At 35.0% G+C, this 15,952-nt stretch overlaps 1 protein-coding gene across 2 annotated transcripts in view; it reads right to left on the bottom strand.

Moving 5' to 3' along the window:
- ci (transcriptional activator cubitus interruptus) overlaps positions 1 to 15,952 on the bottom strand; it is a 221,058-nt gene that overhangs the window by 56,370 nt on the left and 148,736 nt on the right. For both annotated transcript variants that reach the window (XM_089094842.1, XM_089094843.1), the window contains exons 7-9: positions 13,025 to 13,255; positions 7,795 to 7,944; positions 2,183 to 2,347 (exon numbers count right to left, since the gene is read on the bottom strand). In XM_089094842.1, the coding sequence (XP_088950968.1) occupies positions 2,183 to 2,347; positions 7,795 to 7,944; positions 13,025 to 13,255 (546 nt within the window). The remainder of the gene's footprint in view (positions 1 to 2,182; positions 2,348 to 7,794; positions 7,945 to 13,024; positions 13,256 to 15,952) is intronic.

The raw sequence follows: 15,952 nt of genomic DNA, 5'->3' as shown, positions 1-15,952 counted from the left end.
ACGTTCTCACAGCTCTTTTTTTTAACAATAGAAACTTTAGCGTAAAGAGCGAGGCGTTGAGGAGGGCACAGCCCCTTTCATATACGGAATAATTTCTGTTCGTTTTAAGATTTAATGTTGCTTCTTACTTTCAGTTTAAAAAACTTTTTTTTTATTTAAAGGCTGCGAAAGCGGGGAGTTTGGGAGGCGGCAGCCCCCCAACTGTGCCTCCTAATCCCTGTACGTTTTAAGGTTCGAACTTGTAACTCAGCCTCTTTAACTCTTTAGAAAACGTAGTTTTTTTCAAATAATTGACTAAGGGGAGAACCCCGTCATATACGTAATAACATATACGTAATAACATGTACGTAATAAAAAAAAACAAGCGATACGGCTCAATAGTAATCGAAACTTTTAAAAACGGAAATTTGATGTTTTGCACGTTTCTTAGTTTGACCTTGGGCTACAAAATGCGATTACTGCCGTCTCTCTGCGACCTCTAGGACCTGAAATCGCTTAACATTCTGGTGGGTAACCTCTTTATAGAGGCACAAGTGTGCCTCCTTGATACCTCGCTTTTTACGTTAAAAGTTAAAAAAAATTTTAATTCACAAACCCCTGAATCACAAAGGCCGTTTAATTAGAATAGATAGCTCTTTCGAAAGCACTAAAAAAACTGTAGCGTAAAGAGCGACGTATTGACTTGGGGGAGAACCCCCTCATATACGTAATAATTTCTGTTTAAGTTCTAATGTTGCTTCTTACTTTTAGTTGAAAAAACTTGTTTTTTTTTAATTTAATTTCTGATCGTTTTTTAAATAATGCTTGGAAATCCGGCGCCTCCTTCATAGAAATGCCCCTTACCCCAAAGAAACATCCTCCACGGAAAGATTCTCCCGAGTAACCTCCTCCTCCAGCCCCCCCCCACCAGAAAAAAATCCTTTCTGAAAATGTTTGTATACTTCCCAATAACCAATACAATATGTAAGCAATGGGGAAAGTTCATAACTTGCAGCCCTTCCCCTGGGAACTGTGGGGGATTAAATCATCCTAAAAGACATTTTTATTAAGTTTTTGACTATGCTGAACAAAATAGCTATCTCGAAACTTTAATTGTGTGACTTTGAGAAAAAAATGAGCGTGGGAGGGGGTCTAATTTCCCTCCATTTTTTGGTCACTTAAAAAGGGCACTAGAACTTTTAATTTCCGTTCCAATGATCCCTCCTACGATATTCTAGGACCAGTGGGTCGATACGATTACCCCTGGGAAAAAAACAAAAAAAAAATAAATAAACACGCATCCGTGATCTTTCTTCTGGCAAAAAATGGAAAATTCCACATTTTTGTAGATAGGAGCTTGAAAACTCTATAGTAGGATTCCCTGATACGCTGAATATGATGGTGTGATTTTCATTAAGGTCCTATAACTTTTAGGGGGTCTTTCCCCCTTTTTTCAAAAATCAGCCAAATTTTCTCAGGCACATAACTTTTGATGGATAAGATTAAACTTGATGAAACTTATTTATTTGAAATCAGAATTAAAATATGATTCTTTTGATGTATCTATTGGTATCAAAATTTCGTTTTAAAGAGTTTCGGTTATAACCATTGAGCCGGGTCGCTCCTTACTTACAGTTCGTTACCACGAACTGTTTGATATAAAACATGACTAGTTACATTGTTTCTCATAAGAAAACAGGTTGAAACAAAAGTAAAACAGCAGCACAACAAGGTGATGGTGGTGGTAGGAGGTGATATGTTACACGTAATAAATTTTACAAGGGAACAACTTTGATATTGAAAATTACAATTTTCAACTGTTCCTGTAATTGGGAAGAAGAAATAAAGGATTCGGGAAGAAGAGAAGCTTCTAATTATCACGAAATAAATAAGAGTTCCAAATAGGGACAGGTCCTTTTATTAGACAGTGAAACAAAAATATGTCGTCGTATATTTTATTAAACACGTATATATGGGGACGACAGAGCAACTTTAGAATCAGTAACATTTCATTTGCTATTAGAAGAACAAGGTGATAAATTTAGTACCTATAAATTCAGCATTATTTCATTTTTAGTTAGAAGAATATTCAACGCACTATTACATAATACTATCAAAGAGCAACATGCATTTGCATATGATATATGGCGACATAGCATTACTACGGGAAACACTGAATTGCGAGATGAAAGCTGTAACTTACCTCGTTTGAGTGAGTGCGGTTCTGATGCTTTGCCCTGTCAGAGGCATTACTGAACGCCTTACTACATCCTGGGTATTCGCACATATACGGTTTCTCACCCGTATGTGACCGCAGATGAGTTTTTAGGTTTTCCAGCCTGGAATAGGCCTTGGCACATCCTTCGAACTGTAAAAATATACAGATGTAAACAACTGAAACACTTTCAATATATTTTATATATTTTGTAATATATTTTTATGCTTTTATAATTTTTTATATTTTTATATTTTATAAATATATTTTATCTTCTCTATATTTTTTCACGAATCTTTGTTCCTGAAGAAATTCTTACATTTTTGGGGAAAAATTGCAACTGTGAGGAGTTAAGTATTTTAGAACGACTCCAAAATCACGTGTAAATCCACTTAAAATCTAACCATGCGATCTGAAAATGCAGAAAAATACTTTATGGAAAATACTCCTACACCTGTGTAACAAATTCGTGGACACAATTGAGCGTGCAAAGCTGATTTATGGCATACATGCTTTAACTTGGTTTAGCTATAAGTCAATATGAATATACAAATGTTGGGCCCCGTAAGGTTGCGTTTTGATGAACAAATTTATAAGGCAAAACGCCTTACAAGTATCGCCCTAAATTCTTGTGCACTATGTAAATAACTCTGTGCAAAAAATGTAATTTAGTGACCGCGTTTGTCAAGACACTAAAAGTTGTAAACTTAAATGAGCCCTTCTTCTTCTTCTTGATTGAATATACGAGACAGTGGTGTTAACAGAGGTGGGAATTGTCACTCCTAAATTTTTTTTTGCCTACCCCTAGATTTTGATAAATGTTTTTTTTTTGGAATGTACATTGGCTTGTTTTTTCTTTTTTTTGGGGGGGGGGGATGGGGGTTACTTTTATTGAAAAACTGAAAAAAAACAGCAAAACTGTCCCCCTTCTAGATTTTGATAATATTTTTTGCCCCGATCTTCTAATCTCCTTGAATTGACCCCACTAATTCAGAGACGCTAAAGCATAATCTCCATGCAACTCCAGACCCTGAGGCACCTTGGATTGACTATTGGGCCTAATATTGCCAAGCAGAGATCAATCTACTGTGCCACCACAGGGTTCCTACTACGGTACAAAATCTTCAAAATCCCAAGGATCCAAGAAGACTTTGCCGGGGGTCTTCCCCTACCTCCGCTCATCTTTCCTGAAATACTCAGAGGTTTAATATGGGAGGTTGGATCATTAGCCCAAGAAAATATGCAAGTGACCAATACCTGGGGAAGGGTTAGGAGCTTAAAGCTGAACAATCACTCGAAATCGTTTAATATCCTAAATTATAAAGCAGAAGACAAAGTAGATCCTTCTTTTGAAACGAATAAATTAACGTAATGATTTGCAAATATGATATATGAAAGGCTAATTACATCTACACAAATTTATCGTTACACGAAAAAAAATGTAGATTGAGCGTAGAACCAAGACAGTAAATTCATGGTTGGTTTTGCCCAAATTTCAAAAAATATTCTATAATTCACATATTTATTCTAGTATTAATGAGCTCCCTTCCCCTGCGAGAAATTTTTGTAAGTGTCAGACGGTATGAAAAGGTTGTGCAAAGTAAAATAAATTGCTATATAAATTATTGCGTGCATGTCAGATAGTATGAAAAGGTTGTGCAAAATATAATAAATTGTTATAGCTATACATTTCTGCGTGAAATTAAATAAAAAAAAAAAGTTTTTTTGAACTGAAAGTAAGGAGCAAAATTATAACATAAAACGAACAGAAATTATAACGTATAGGCTATGAGGGGGTTCGCCCCCTCGTCAATACCTCGGTCTTTACGCTAAAGTTCGAATTTTATTCCAATTCTTTAAAAATGATCCCTTAATCACAAAGACCGTTTAATTAGAATAAATAGCTCTTATGAAAGTACTAAAACAACTTTAGCGTAAAGAGCGAGGTATTGACGAGGGGGCGAACCCCTTCATATACGTAATAATTTCTGTTCGTTTTAAGTTACAATTTGCTCCTTACTTTCAGTTGAAAAAACTTTTTTTTTATTTAATTTCTGATCGTTCTTTAAAAAATGCTAGGAAATAATGCTTCCTTCATGGAAAATTCTCTTCCCCCCATGTAGCCCCCTCCCCCTCACACCACCAGAAAAAATCCCCTCTCAAAACGTCTGTATACTTCCCAATAACCAATACAATATGTAAACAATGGGCAAAGTTCATAACTTGCAGCCCTTTCACCGGGGACTGTGGGAGATTAAGTCGTCCTCAAAGACAATTACTTTTTGGACAAGCTGCTTTACATATCTGGAACCAATAATATACACATAGACGCATTAGTAATATTTTACATCTTTTGTTTTGTTCTCTTGGACACTTAAACATTTTCTTGTGGTCCGTATTTTCTTTTCATTTTGCTTTGTAATAACAAGTTTAATTTATGTTTAAAAAGGCCTATATGAACCAAATTCATAACTTAAAGTTCATCCTCTCACACAGAAGGGAATAGGAGAGAACCACCCCCTTCTAAGGTCTATCCAAAGATACCACGAGGGAAAACATCATAATTAAAGATTAAGAAATGCACAAAAGGTCTGATAATTATCAAATTGACCAAAAACGTATTTCGTTTCAGTATTACCCTCGTAGCGGGGATATCCCGATGTTCCTCTCTGAGCTCTTCGCGGAATTTGGATTCAGAGGGGCTAAGCGATTTTGAAGCATACATAGGGTTGGCTTTGGATCCGGAAACCGTAACATTTTTAGGATTCTCTTATTCCTTATATTGTCCATGCAATTCCCTTATTTTTTGTATTTTCTCAGAAGGTGAGCCTTCAATAAATGTCTGTGTATGCGACTGGGGTAGATCGGGGAAACTGTTACAGAAAAATTCATAAAATTTCTTCATATTAACAAGGTCATACAGTTTCGACTTGTATCACAGTTTATAGAATTATCCAGTAAGTTTATGGCAGATCATTTCTGGTCTTCATTCTCGGTGCGAACAAAAAGCTCCTCCCACTTATTTCTGCATTAGCGGGTTAGTCTGTTTCCGTCATTCAATGAGAAATGGTTACAAAGTGCATTATCCGTAATAGCGGGTTTCCACATATTTCCAATTATTTCTATCATAACTTTAAGTTTCACGCCCAAGAGGGTTACAAAGTGCATTATTCGTAATAGCGGGTTTCCGTTTATTACTATTATAACTGTAAGTTTTGTGTCCAAGAGAAATCTGACTTGTCTACCCGTGAAAAGATCTAATGCCGCTTATCTTTATATCTGCAAAAACATTCTCTGGAGCACTCGCACCTCGGTCCGGGTTTTTATAATGGGTGAGATAGGGAATGATCATACTGCTAATTCTATAAACTGTGTCTTGTATATACAAATTAGGTATGCATGCAAGAAAGTTGCTTGGGACTAGCCTCACAAAACCCAAGAGATTTGTAAAGGTTTCTTTTATTTCTTATTGTTTCCACATGATTTGCTTATTTTGAAAGATGTCCCGCCTCCGAAATAAATTCATGCATGCGAACCTGAGGCTAATACTACAGACAATTAGCCATTCCAAACTTGGTAAACCCTTTTGCTTGTAAAAACCAAGGCCAACAGTGTTCAATGCTTTTTCATCATTTTCAAAAGAATTCTTTACAGCCAATTTGGAATGGCGAATCAAGATGGCTTCCTTTAGTCAATTGTTTAACAGCTTTGAATAGCCAATTCGCAACAGGTGGCCACTTCTATCGCTTAATCTCAAACAATCGACTTCATGAAAAAGAGTTGTCTAGCAAAGCAATTATAATAATCTCATTTCCATTTAACACTGACTAAATTGACCGTTCCCCTGTCAAATATTCATTCAAGTGCAAACTAAAACAAAGGCCCGTTCTCACGATAGACGAAACAATCAGTCTTGGTATCTGTTCTTTTTTTTCTAGTAAAAGTTGACATTTGAATATAACCTTAAAATGCCTCAACCGGATACAAAAACTTTTTTTTTGCCAAAGAATGTAATATTTGTATGAAAAAAGGTGAAATTTTTCAACTTCAGCCGTGAAAATGCAGCAGACAGGAAATGGATTAACAACAAATGAGGCTTTAACCATCGGTTGAATACCAAAAAAAATTACAGACCAAACAGCAAAGAACTGAATTCCTGTCTTAATTTGACCTGTTAGTTGAAGTTACTAAGTACCAAGGACAGTGAAAACTGAATCTGATTATTTGAAATAGTTAAGCAGAAATACTAGGAACTATAGGGAATTCAATTTTTAATAACAAAGACCTCCATATATAGCTATGTAGTTTTTCGTAGAAGCGGGCCCCAAATTAAAAAAAGTGGGTGAAAGATCAGTAAAAAAAAATATATATTAAAACATATGGGATCAAACAGATTGAGCAGGTTTAACCTTAGGATGCTTCAACCGGATACAGCAACTTTGCTTTGATAAGGAATGTTGTATTTGTATAAAAGAGTGAGACTTTTTACTACAGCCATGAAAATACTGAGGGACAAGGGCGGATCCAGGATTTTTTTTTCGGGGGGGGGGGGGGGTTGCTAATTTTTGACTATTTCGGGGGGGGGGGGGTACTAATTTTTGACTCAGTTTTCGACTAATTTTACTGATTTTTGCCTAGGTTTTACTAATTTTTGACTTATTTTCGACTCGGTCAAAAATTTCAGGGGGGGGGGTTCAAACCGGGTACCCCCCCCCCCCCCTGGATACGGCCTTGCCGAGGGATGCTGACTTTCTGCCACATGGTGTACATCATGGATCGCCAAGTGTGCCGCACAATTCCACCAAGATTGGGACACTCCCCAAAACGCCTGGCAGAGTTCCACCGCACTTGGAACGAGCGACCTCACGCCTGCGACCCTCGCTTGAGAGAGAACGACCCCTCGGAAAATGGGACAGAAAATAAATGGATTAAAACAAATGAAGCTTTAACTATTGGTTGAATACCAAAAAAATTCATAGATCAAAAACAAAGAACTCAGGTCCATAGATATCTTAGAATATTAGGAACAGTTGGGAATTCAATTTCTAATGCAAAATAATTCCATATGTAGCTATATAGTTTTGGTAATAACGGGCCCCAAATTTATAAAGAAAAGTGAATGAAAAATCTTCAAAATGCTAAAAAAAAACATATTGTATCAAACAGCATGAGCAGGTTTAACCTTAAAATATCTCAACCGGAAACAAAAAAAAACATAGTTTGCTAAAGAATTTATTTTACATTTAGAATTTTAGATTTGTTTGAAAAAGAAGATGGCCTTTTTTTTTACTACAGCCATGAAAATACAACAGACGGGAAATGAATTAAAACTAATGAAACTTTAACCATTAGTTTAATACCAAAAAATCATAGACAAAAAAAACAAAAAAACCTGAAGTGTCTTTTCAGCTGAAGTTCAAGACCTTATCCATGAGAGAGGGGGGGGGGGCTGAAGTTCGAAAACTGAATGTAAAGAAACAAACAGAAAAAAAACTCAACTCCCTCCCTTTCTCCAAAAAAAAAAATCGTAGAAATACTTATGACTGAAGCAATGAAGGAGGCTTACCAATAACTAATGAAATGAAGCAAAGGAGGCTTACCGTACAACGATGAGGCTTCTCTCCAGTATGCCTCCTCATATGAACAACAAGCATATATTGTGCTTTGAACGGCTTTTCTTCTCGCGTGCAATCACGCCAACGGCAAACAAAACTCTTCTTATTTGCATGGATATGGTCGTTGTTTATGTGCTATAATGGCAAAAGAACAAATTATATTTTAAATTGATGATCTCACTTTTTATTTTTAATCAAACTAGTCTCGAACCCCTCCTCCCACCCTCATGTAATGGTCCTGCACGATTTTATACTAAAATAGACGGAAATAATCGTTATAAGTATTAAGTATTATGCACACATCGACCTATTTTTTTCCAGGGAAGGGAGGAGGAGAAGGCTTTATATTGATAAATTTTAGGTCATTATATTGAGGAAAATCTATTATGTTTCCCCAAGAATGAGAACTAGAATCTTATTCTAGATATATAAGAGTAAGTACATAATAAGTACTAGTAAGAAAAGTAAGTTATAAATATTGTTATATGCAACTGGTAGGGAGAAGGGCTTTTCCAGGGTAAGGATAAGGGGTTATATCTCGAAAGGCACATTATTAGACCATTATTTCCTACTTTTCTTGAAGAGGTCGATAGAATCGCGCAATTTTCTCGTGCTTCGAGGTAGAAGATTACGTCATATCACGTAACGGAATAAAAATTAATGCAATTCACCAAGAATTAAAATGCTGAATTAAACGGAAATACTTGTGTTAGTATTAAATATTAGACACACGTCGGATATTTTTTTCAGGGGAGGGAGAAGGGCTTACATCTCAAAAAGTATATTTTTACATCATTTATCTTCGACAAGTCCTGTTCTGTTCCGGTATGTTTCTAATTTCCTCGTGCGTCACGGTACAAAACTTTTTCCACGATTTAAAATGCTGAATTAAACGGAAATATTAGCGATAAGCAAGGCCATACCCAGGGGGGTCAGCTGGTTTGACCCCCCCCCCCCAAGAGAAAAATGTCCGAATCGTAAAAACGTAACTTACTCGTGTGTCACGGTACAAAACTATGTCACATCACGTAGCGTACTAAAAATTAATTCATTTTTCCACGATTTAAAATGCTGAATTAAACGGATATACTAGTTATAAACAAGGCCATATCCAGGGGGTTAGGCAGTTTGAACCCCCCCCCCCAAAAAAAAAAATGTTCGACTCGTAAAAACGTATCAAAAATGAATATAAACAAATTTTTTATGCGTTTTTTGTACCCACTCACCCCCCTCCTAGAAAAAAATTCTTTTGTACCCTCCCCCCTACCAAAAAAAATCCTGGATACGGCCCTAGTTCTAATTATTAAATAATATGCACACGTCGGGTATTGTTACTCCAGGGGAAGGGGCTTACATCTCAAAAAGCATATTTTTATACCATTATCTCCGGGAAGTACTGCTGTGTTCCGGTATGTTTCTAATTTTATTTTGCCTCAAGAAAAAAAAATTCGTCTTATTGCGTAGCGTAATAAAAATTAACGCAATTCACCAAGATTTAAATAAAAAGACGAGACCGACTGAAAAATGAGCCATTAGTGGCATATGAAATCTGATGGTAATATGCAATTTAATTAGACGAACAGCTGGAACTTATATTTAAGAAGCTATTTCGATACAGATGGCCGCCGCAATCAAGTTGTATCTTTGTCTCCTCGTGCCACTATAATGATTTAATCAGCTCAAATTGTCGCAATTTGAATTGTCCAAAGACCGAAATTTATATCTTTGCCTGGACAGACTGCAATTACGATGAACATTTTTTAAGGTCGTTTTTTTTTAACCTGTCTGTCTTTCGACGAGTTATTAATTCATTTCCCTAAATTATGCCTTGAAGAAAAATTAAAGTGGATGGCGTTATGCAATATACATCAAAGGGTGAGCGTCAAAAATACTTTTTAAGGACAAATCAAATATGAAAACAAAATCAAATACGGTTTAAACATTCACGATGTGACATCCTAAGTAGGATTGCCTCCAAATCCGTATCAACGATTTTTGTTCAGGGGGGAGGGAGGGTAAAAAAAACACTCGTGACTACCAGGGTTCCTGTGTGCAACATTTGTTTACATGTATTTTGTTACTTTTGTACGAGTCAGACAAAATTAGTGGGGGGGAGTCAAACCGTGTACCCCCTGGATACGGCCATGGTTGTCACAATCCAGTTGTGCCTTTGCCTTCCGTTGTCACTGTGCTGATTCGATTAGCCCGAACTATCTTGATTTTCATCGTTTATATAGCTTTCAATCATTCAGTGAATATCATAGGAGGGATATTCAAGCTCCTCTTACCATATCTTGTGATTTGTGTGTTGTTTTGAATGACTACTAATACTACTGTTGACAGGTGCTTGTCGCAGGACAAAGACGCCTGAGGCCAAGGCAGCCCTTAGCCATTCCAGTTTCCTTGCTATACTGTGCATTCCTCAAGGATCACCACTCTTCAATGGAAAGGACTTGCGTAGGGCAGGTTTGAACAACAGTCTCCAGACTTTCAGGCCCTGGTATTATCCACTTCTATGTTATGTTTTCATTCAAGCTTCATTCAATTCTGTTTGTTTTTCTTTTTCAATTATGTTTGTTTTTCTGTTTGCTTTTTTTGGTGAATACAACGACCGTTTTGGACAAATTTTTGGTCACCTTTGACCAAGGCCGTATCCAGAAGGAGGAAGCGAACTTGACTCCCCCTCCCCTCACTTGAAATTTTTGTCTGACTCGTAAAAAGTAATAAAAATGCAAATAAATTTTTTGATGCAATTTGTAAATTTTTTGTTTCTAATTCCTTCCGAATTTATCAATTCCACCCTTGCTTTTGAAATTAAATAAAAAAAACAACAAGTTTTTTCAACTTAAAGTAAGGAGCAACATTAAAACTTAAAAAGAACAGAGATTATTACGTATTTGGGTGTTCGCCCCCTCGTCAATACCTCGCTCTTTACGCTAAAGTTCGAGTTTTGTCCTAATTCTTTGAGAATGACTGCTGAATCATTAAGGCCGTTTAATTAGAATAAATATCTCTTATGAAAGTACTATAAAAAACTTACTAAAAAAATAAAAAAAGTTGGTGCCAATTTTCCCAAATCAAGTGAAAATGACAATGAAAACTGAAAATTTATAGAACCGTCTTTCGTCTCCACTCCCGCCCAGTAATGGCATTCCATACCGCCAAATGTCATATATATACATATATGTATGTATATATATATATATATATATATATATATATATATATATATATATATATATATATATATATATATATATATTTTTATATATTTATATATATATATATATATATTATATATATATATTTATATATATCCGCTAACTGATAAAGAAAAATCCAGAAGTTCAGAAAACGAGCTTTTCAACTCTGATCCAAAACTGTTGTCAACTGATAATTCGCCCACATGAAATCTTTTTTTGCACTGGACGACGTGAAACCGGCATCTACAGCGGAATTTGAATCCCAAGTATCAGACGCCCCTGCATAAGTCGTGCATCCTACCCAAACCTCATAATATCCGTAAATATGATATCCACTGCATTTAAAAATTCCTAATGGAGTGAAGGATCTTTACAAGAGATACTAGAACAGAATCAAGCTGCTAAACAGCCGCCCTGGGTATTCAACAAAGATTTTTGTTTCCTTCACGATGGTGGACCCGTATATTTATTGATAATATTTATGTTCATGCAAAATGCTTTATAAAAAAATTCAAAAGTAAATGTACAATAAATCATAGGATTACATGTAAAAGTTAATCATAAGACAATTATTGTTGAGCGATCACTATTATTTATTGGTCAGTGTTTCTGGTTTATAAGACGCAAAGATCATAAACATGGGGTAATTTTGAATTTATTTTGACTCTGTTGCTAGACATTTAACCCACTTTTTATCTGTCCGCTTCTCAAAGTTCCTTTTCTAAATAAGACGAAAAGAAAAGAGACCTTATGCTTGGCAAAGGAAAGGCTTAACCTACTTTAAACTGACGACAAGCTAACCATTCATTAATTCATAAACAGGAAACGAAAATACCAGACAGAATAAGAAAACAATTTAAGTGATTCTATTAGCCAAAATTGTATTAGTTTCATTTGATCTAGAAAAGTTTCATTTATTATTTTTTTTAAAGCAGCATAAAAAAGAATACTTAATAACAGTGCCACAAATATGTGCCAGATTATGTACATTCTTCAGAAGCTCTGCTCAAAACAACCTCTAGAAATCCTTCTTCATATCCTTACAAACCATTCACTTCAAGCCTTCGGGTGCTTCCACCCCACTGTAAGTAGCCCCATCTCCAAAATGTATGTTACTCAAATGGCACATCCAGTTGTTTAGATATGGACGGCATTCACACGATAGCTTCATAACTATGAAGACTTTCATCGTTGACGGAAAGACGCTGGACTCTGACGTGCTATTGTGCTAATATAATTAGTAACTATAATTAAAAGCAACGAAACAATTTCAGAACAGAAGACATCTTCACTCAGTCAAAAATGAAGCCTTTCGGGTCAAGAAATCTCTGCAGTAACAATGGATGTCAATAGAATTTCTTGGCTCGTCACCGTCAACCTTTGTCCCGCTCGCCATATCCAGTTGTTGGAAAAATTGAACTTACATCGGTGGTGAACTTATACAGGCTCACTCTAACTGCACATTGGTGGGAGAGGGCATATTCCCTGGAAAATGCTGTCATAATAATGCATTTTTTTACTTAAAATACCAGCATATATACCTTCACAAGCTCTTCTTGGCAAGAAAGCTCAATGTAACTCTTCAGTGACAATGGGTCTCAAAAAGTCTTTTGTCTCGTCATCGTTTCCGTCAACATTAGTCTCGCTCAGTGGCGGATGCAGGGGGCACCCCCCCCCCCCCTAGCGTAGTCTAAATTAGTGTAATTTACTTAATTAACTCAAGTTTGCATAAATTAAACTTGCTCCTAACGCAAGTTCATCGGATACTCCTATTTTGCGCCCCCCCCTAAATTTTTTTTATCGGATCAACCTATCTTACCCCTCCCCCCTAAAAAAATCCTGGATCAGCCCCTGGTCTCGCTCAGCACACTCGGCTGTTGTGAAAATTTAACTTGCAACGGGGGTAAACTTACCCAAGTTGACCCTGCCTACAGAGTCGGGGGTTGGGGAGGGCATATTCCCTGGGAAAAGAAACCTAAAAATACACTTTACATAATGTAAAACATACACACCTTCACAAGCTCGTCTTGGCAAGAAAACTCAATGGAGCAATCTCTCCAGTGACAATGGGTCTCAACAAAATCTCCTGGCTCATCACCACCTCCATCAACACCTTCATCGTCTCCCTCGCCACATCCGGTTGTTGTTGACGTCGCTTCTCTTTTCACCTTAAAAGTTCTGTTTTTCTCTTCGTCAACAGTACTTGAAACAGGATTCGGGGATTCTTTGGGTAAAGGTTCCGTCTATGAAAAAGAGACATAATAAGATTCGCAACATATTACAACTATCAGGATTAGGGTCGCAGGCATATTACATTTTTCCACTTCGCAGCAACGTTCATATACGAAGAACATACAATAATGTATATGTTACCGTGAATGATACAACCATGTTTAATCTCGGCGTTAATTAATAACTTCTCAGAAATCCCTTCCCTCAACGTAGATTTTGTTTGATTTGCGAGTCGACATTGTTATTCTTACGGTGGACTTAATGGTAAAAGTTGTACGTAGGCTAGGTTATGTTAGTTTAGGTTAAGTTAAACCTGGTTATAAATATCAAAATTGTGTTAAATCTAAGCTAACCAAACCTAATCTAAGCTAACCAAACCTAATTTGGCATCATCAAACTTTGCATTAAATTGAAAAAGTTGACTTGCAACACTGACTAAATCCAAGGAGAAAAAAAAAGATATTTTAGACATTCATCGGTGAATGTCGACATCCACGAATATCGAACATTCACGATAACATAAAGATAGAATATACAAACGATTAGAGAGAATTTTACATTATTTGGCAAAACTAATGAAAGAAAAATAAACAGCAGCAACAATAAAAAAATATACTAAGATTGTTTAGCCAGACTTCTCTGCTAAGCCATTTTCAGTAAAACTGAAGAAAAAGATTTAAAAACGAAATAAGGTCCAATCTCAATAAAACGATATAAAATAAACCGTACAAAAAAGAACGATAATTAAAACTAGAAACTAAAATTCGTCTTTAGTAGTTTTCAGGTTCTTTTTATATTATTTCTCATTTTCCTATGCATCTTTATTTGATTTTATTAGCATCTCTTATTTGATGTTATTCATAGTTTTTTCTTGATTCCAGCAGATATTCTTAGGGTATTAAAGAATGATTTAAACTTATTTATTGATAATTGGTGCAAGAAGGAGAAAATTATTAAAGATAGATTTCAGAATTTAATAAACTTGATTTTGACTAGTGTAAGAAATAAAGTGTATTGAATTAATCCAAAAGATTCTTTGAAAAAATCAATATTTTTTAATGCCAATATGAAAAAAGCAATTGCTAATTTACAGAATGAATTTATAATTGTACCAGTTGATAAAACTAGCAATAATTTTGCCATAATTTGTCAGAAACTCTATTGTGATATTTTATCAAAAGAGTTACAAACAACAAATACATACGAAAAGGCCCATATGGAGGATAAGAGTTTAATTGAAAATATAGAAGAAAGAATTTTGAAAAATTTCAATATCAAAATAAATGATAATGACAAACAGTTTCCTTTCTTATATTGGACGATAAAATTTCATAAAAATCCATCAAAACCACGTTTTATTGCTGGGGCAGCAAGGTATCCAACCAGAATTGCGGCTACTGATCTAGTTTTAATTTTAGGAGAACTTAGAAATAAATTTAAAGCATATTGCTCCGGAATTAAAAAATTTTATAACTTTAACCCATATTGGAGTGTTAATAACTCGTTACAAGTGATAGATTCTTTGGTGAATGTTTCAGCTAAAAGAGTCGATTCATTTGATTTTAATACTTTTTATAAAAATTTGTCACTAAATTTAATATTCTAAAAATTGAAAAAGGTGATAAAGAAATCTTTTGTTTTGTCTAATATCGGATTTTTGAAAATTGATACTTTTAATAAAAAAGCCCGATGGATGAATTTCTTTAGAAGCACTATTAATTCAAGATGTTATAGCTTGGATATGGTATGCGATTTATTGGAATTTGTTCTATTTAATACATTTATAAGATTTAGTGGGAATTTATATAAACAAACTGTAGGTATTCCTATGGGTGGGAATGCAAGTCCATTCATAGCAGACCTGTTTTTAAGTCAATTAGAATATGAATATATGATAAATAAAAATAGCCCAAGCAATTTAAAATATAACCTTTCAAATAATAAAAGATATCTGGACGATCTCTTGGTAATAAATTGTGCAGAGTTTATTGAGATTTCAAAAAATATTTATCCACAAGAGTTAATTCTTGAGCCTAGCTATGGGATGGGACACTCCGACCATTTCTTAGATTTAAATATTAATATTTCAAATAATAATAAATTAGTTTTTAAATTATATAATAAAACGGATGATTTTAATTTTGAAGTAATTAATTTTCCATATCTTGAAAGTAATATACATTCAAATATTACTTATTCGGCTTATTATTCCCAATTATTTAGGTATGCAAAAATATGCAGTAATTACACAGATTTTAAAAATAGATGTAAAAAGCTGAGCGAAAAACTGATCTTAAGAGGTTTTTCAGCCAAAAAAATTAGTTGGCAATTCAAAAAATTTAGTTTCATGTATCATGAACTCTTAAGTAAATATACAAAAAATTATAAAGAAATACTGAATGATCTTTTAGTATAATTTCTCGTGCGCTTTTCTTTTTTTTTGGATGTTTGAGTTTCTAGGGGTTTCAAACAAGCTAGAGGATCTTTAAATTGGTAATTGGTTCCAGATACCAATAAAAGATACATCTGGACATGTCTTCATTTGTTCCAGAATGGTCTCTTTCAGTGACCTCTGGGATTTTACTATGGAAACATTGAAACACTTTTTGTATGTAATTTTTAATAGCTTGACTAGTATGCATGTATTTCACAGGTTTTACCTGACATAGGGTTACCATATAGATCTTATGGTAGAGGTGCCACCGTGC

The sequence above is a fragment of the Artemia sp. Qi Xiang Cuo genome, chromosome 9, assembly GCF_049724085.1.
Source record: "Artemia sp. Qi Xiang Cuo chromosome 9, ASM4972408v1, whole genome shotgun sequence".
NCBI lineage: Eukaryota > Metazoa > Arthropoda > Branchiopoda > Anostraca > Artemiidae > Artemia > Artemia sp. Qi Xiang Cuo.
This window is presented reverse-complemented; position numbering and strand designations above follow the sequence as displayed.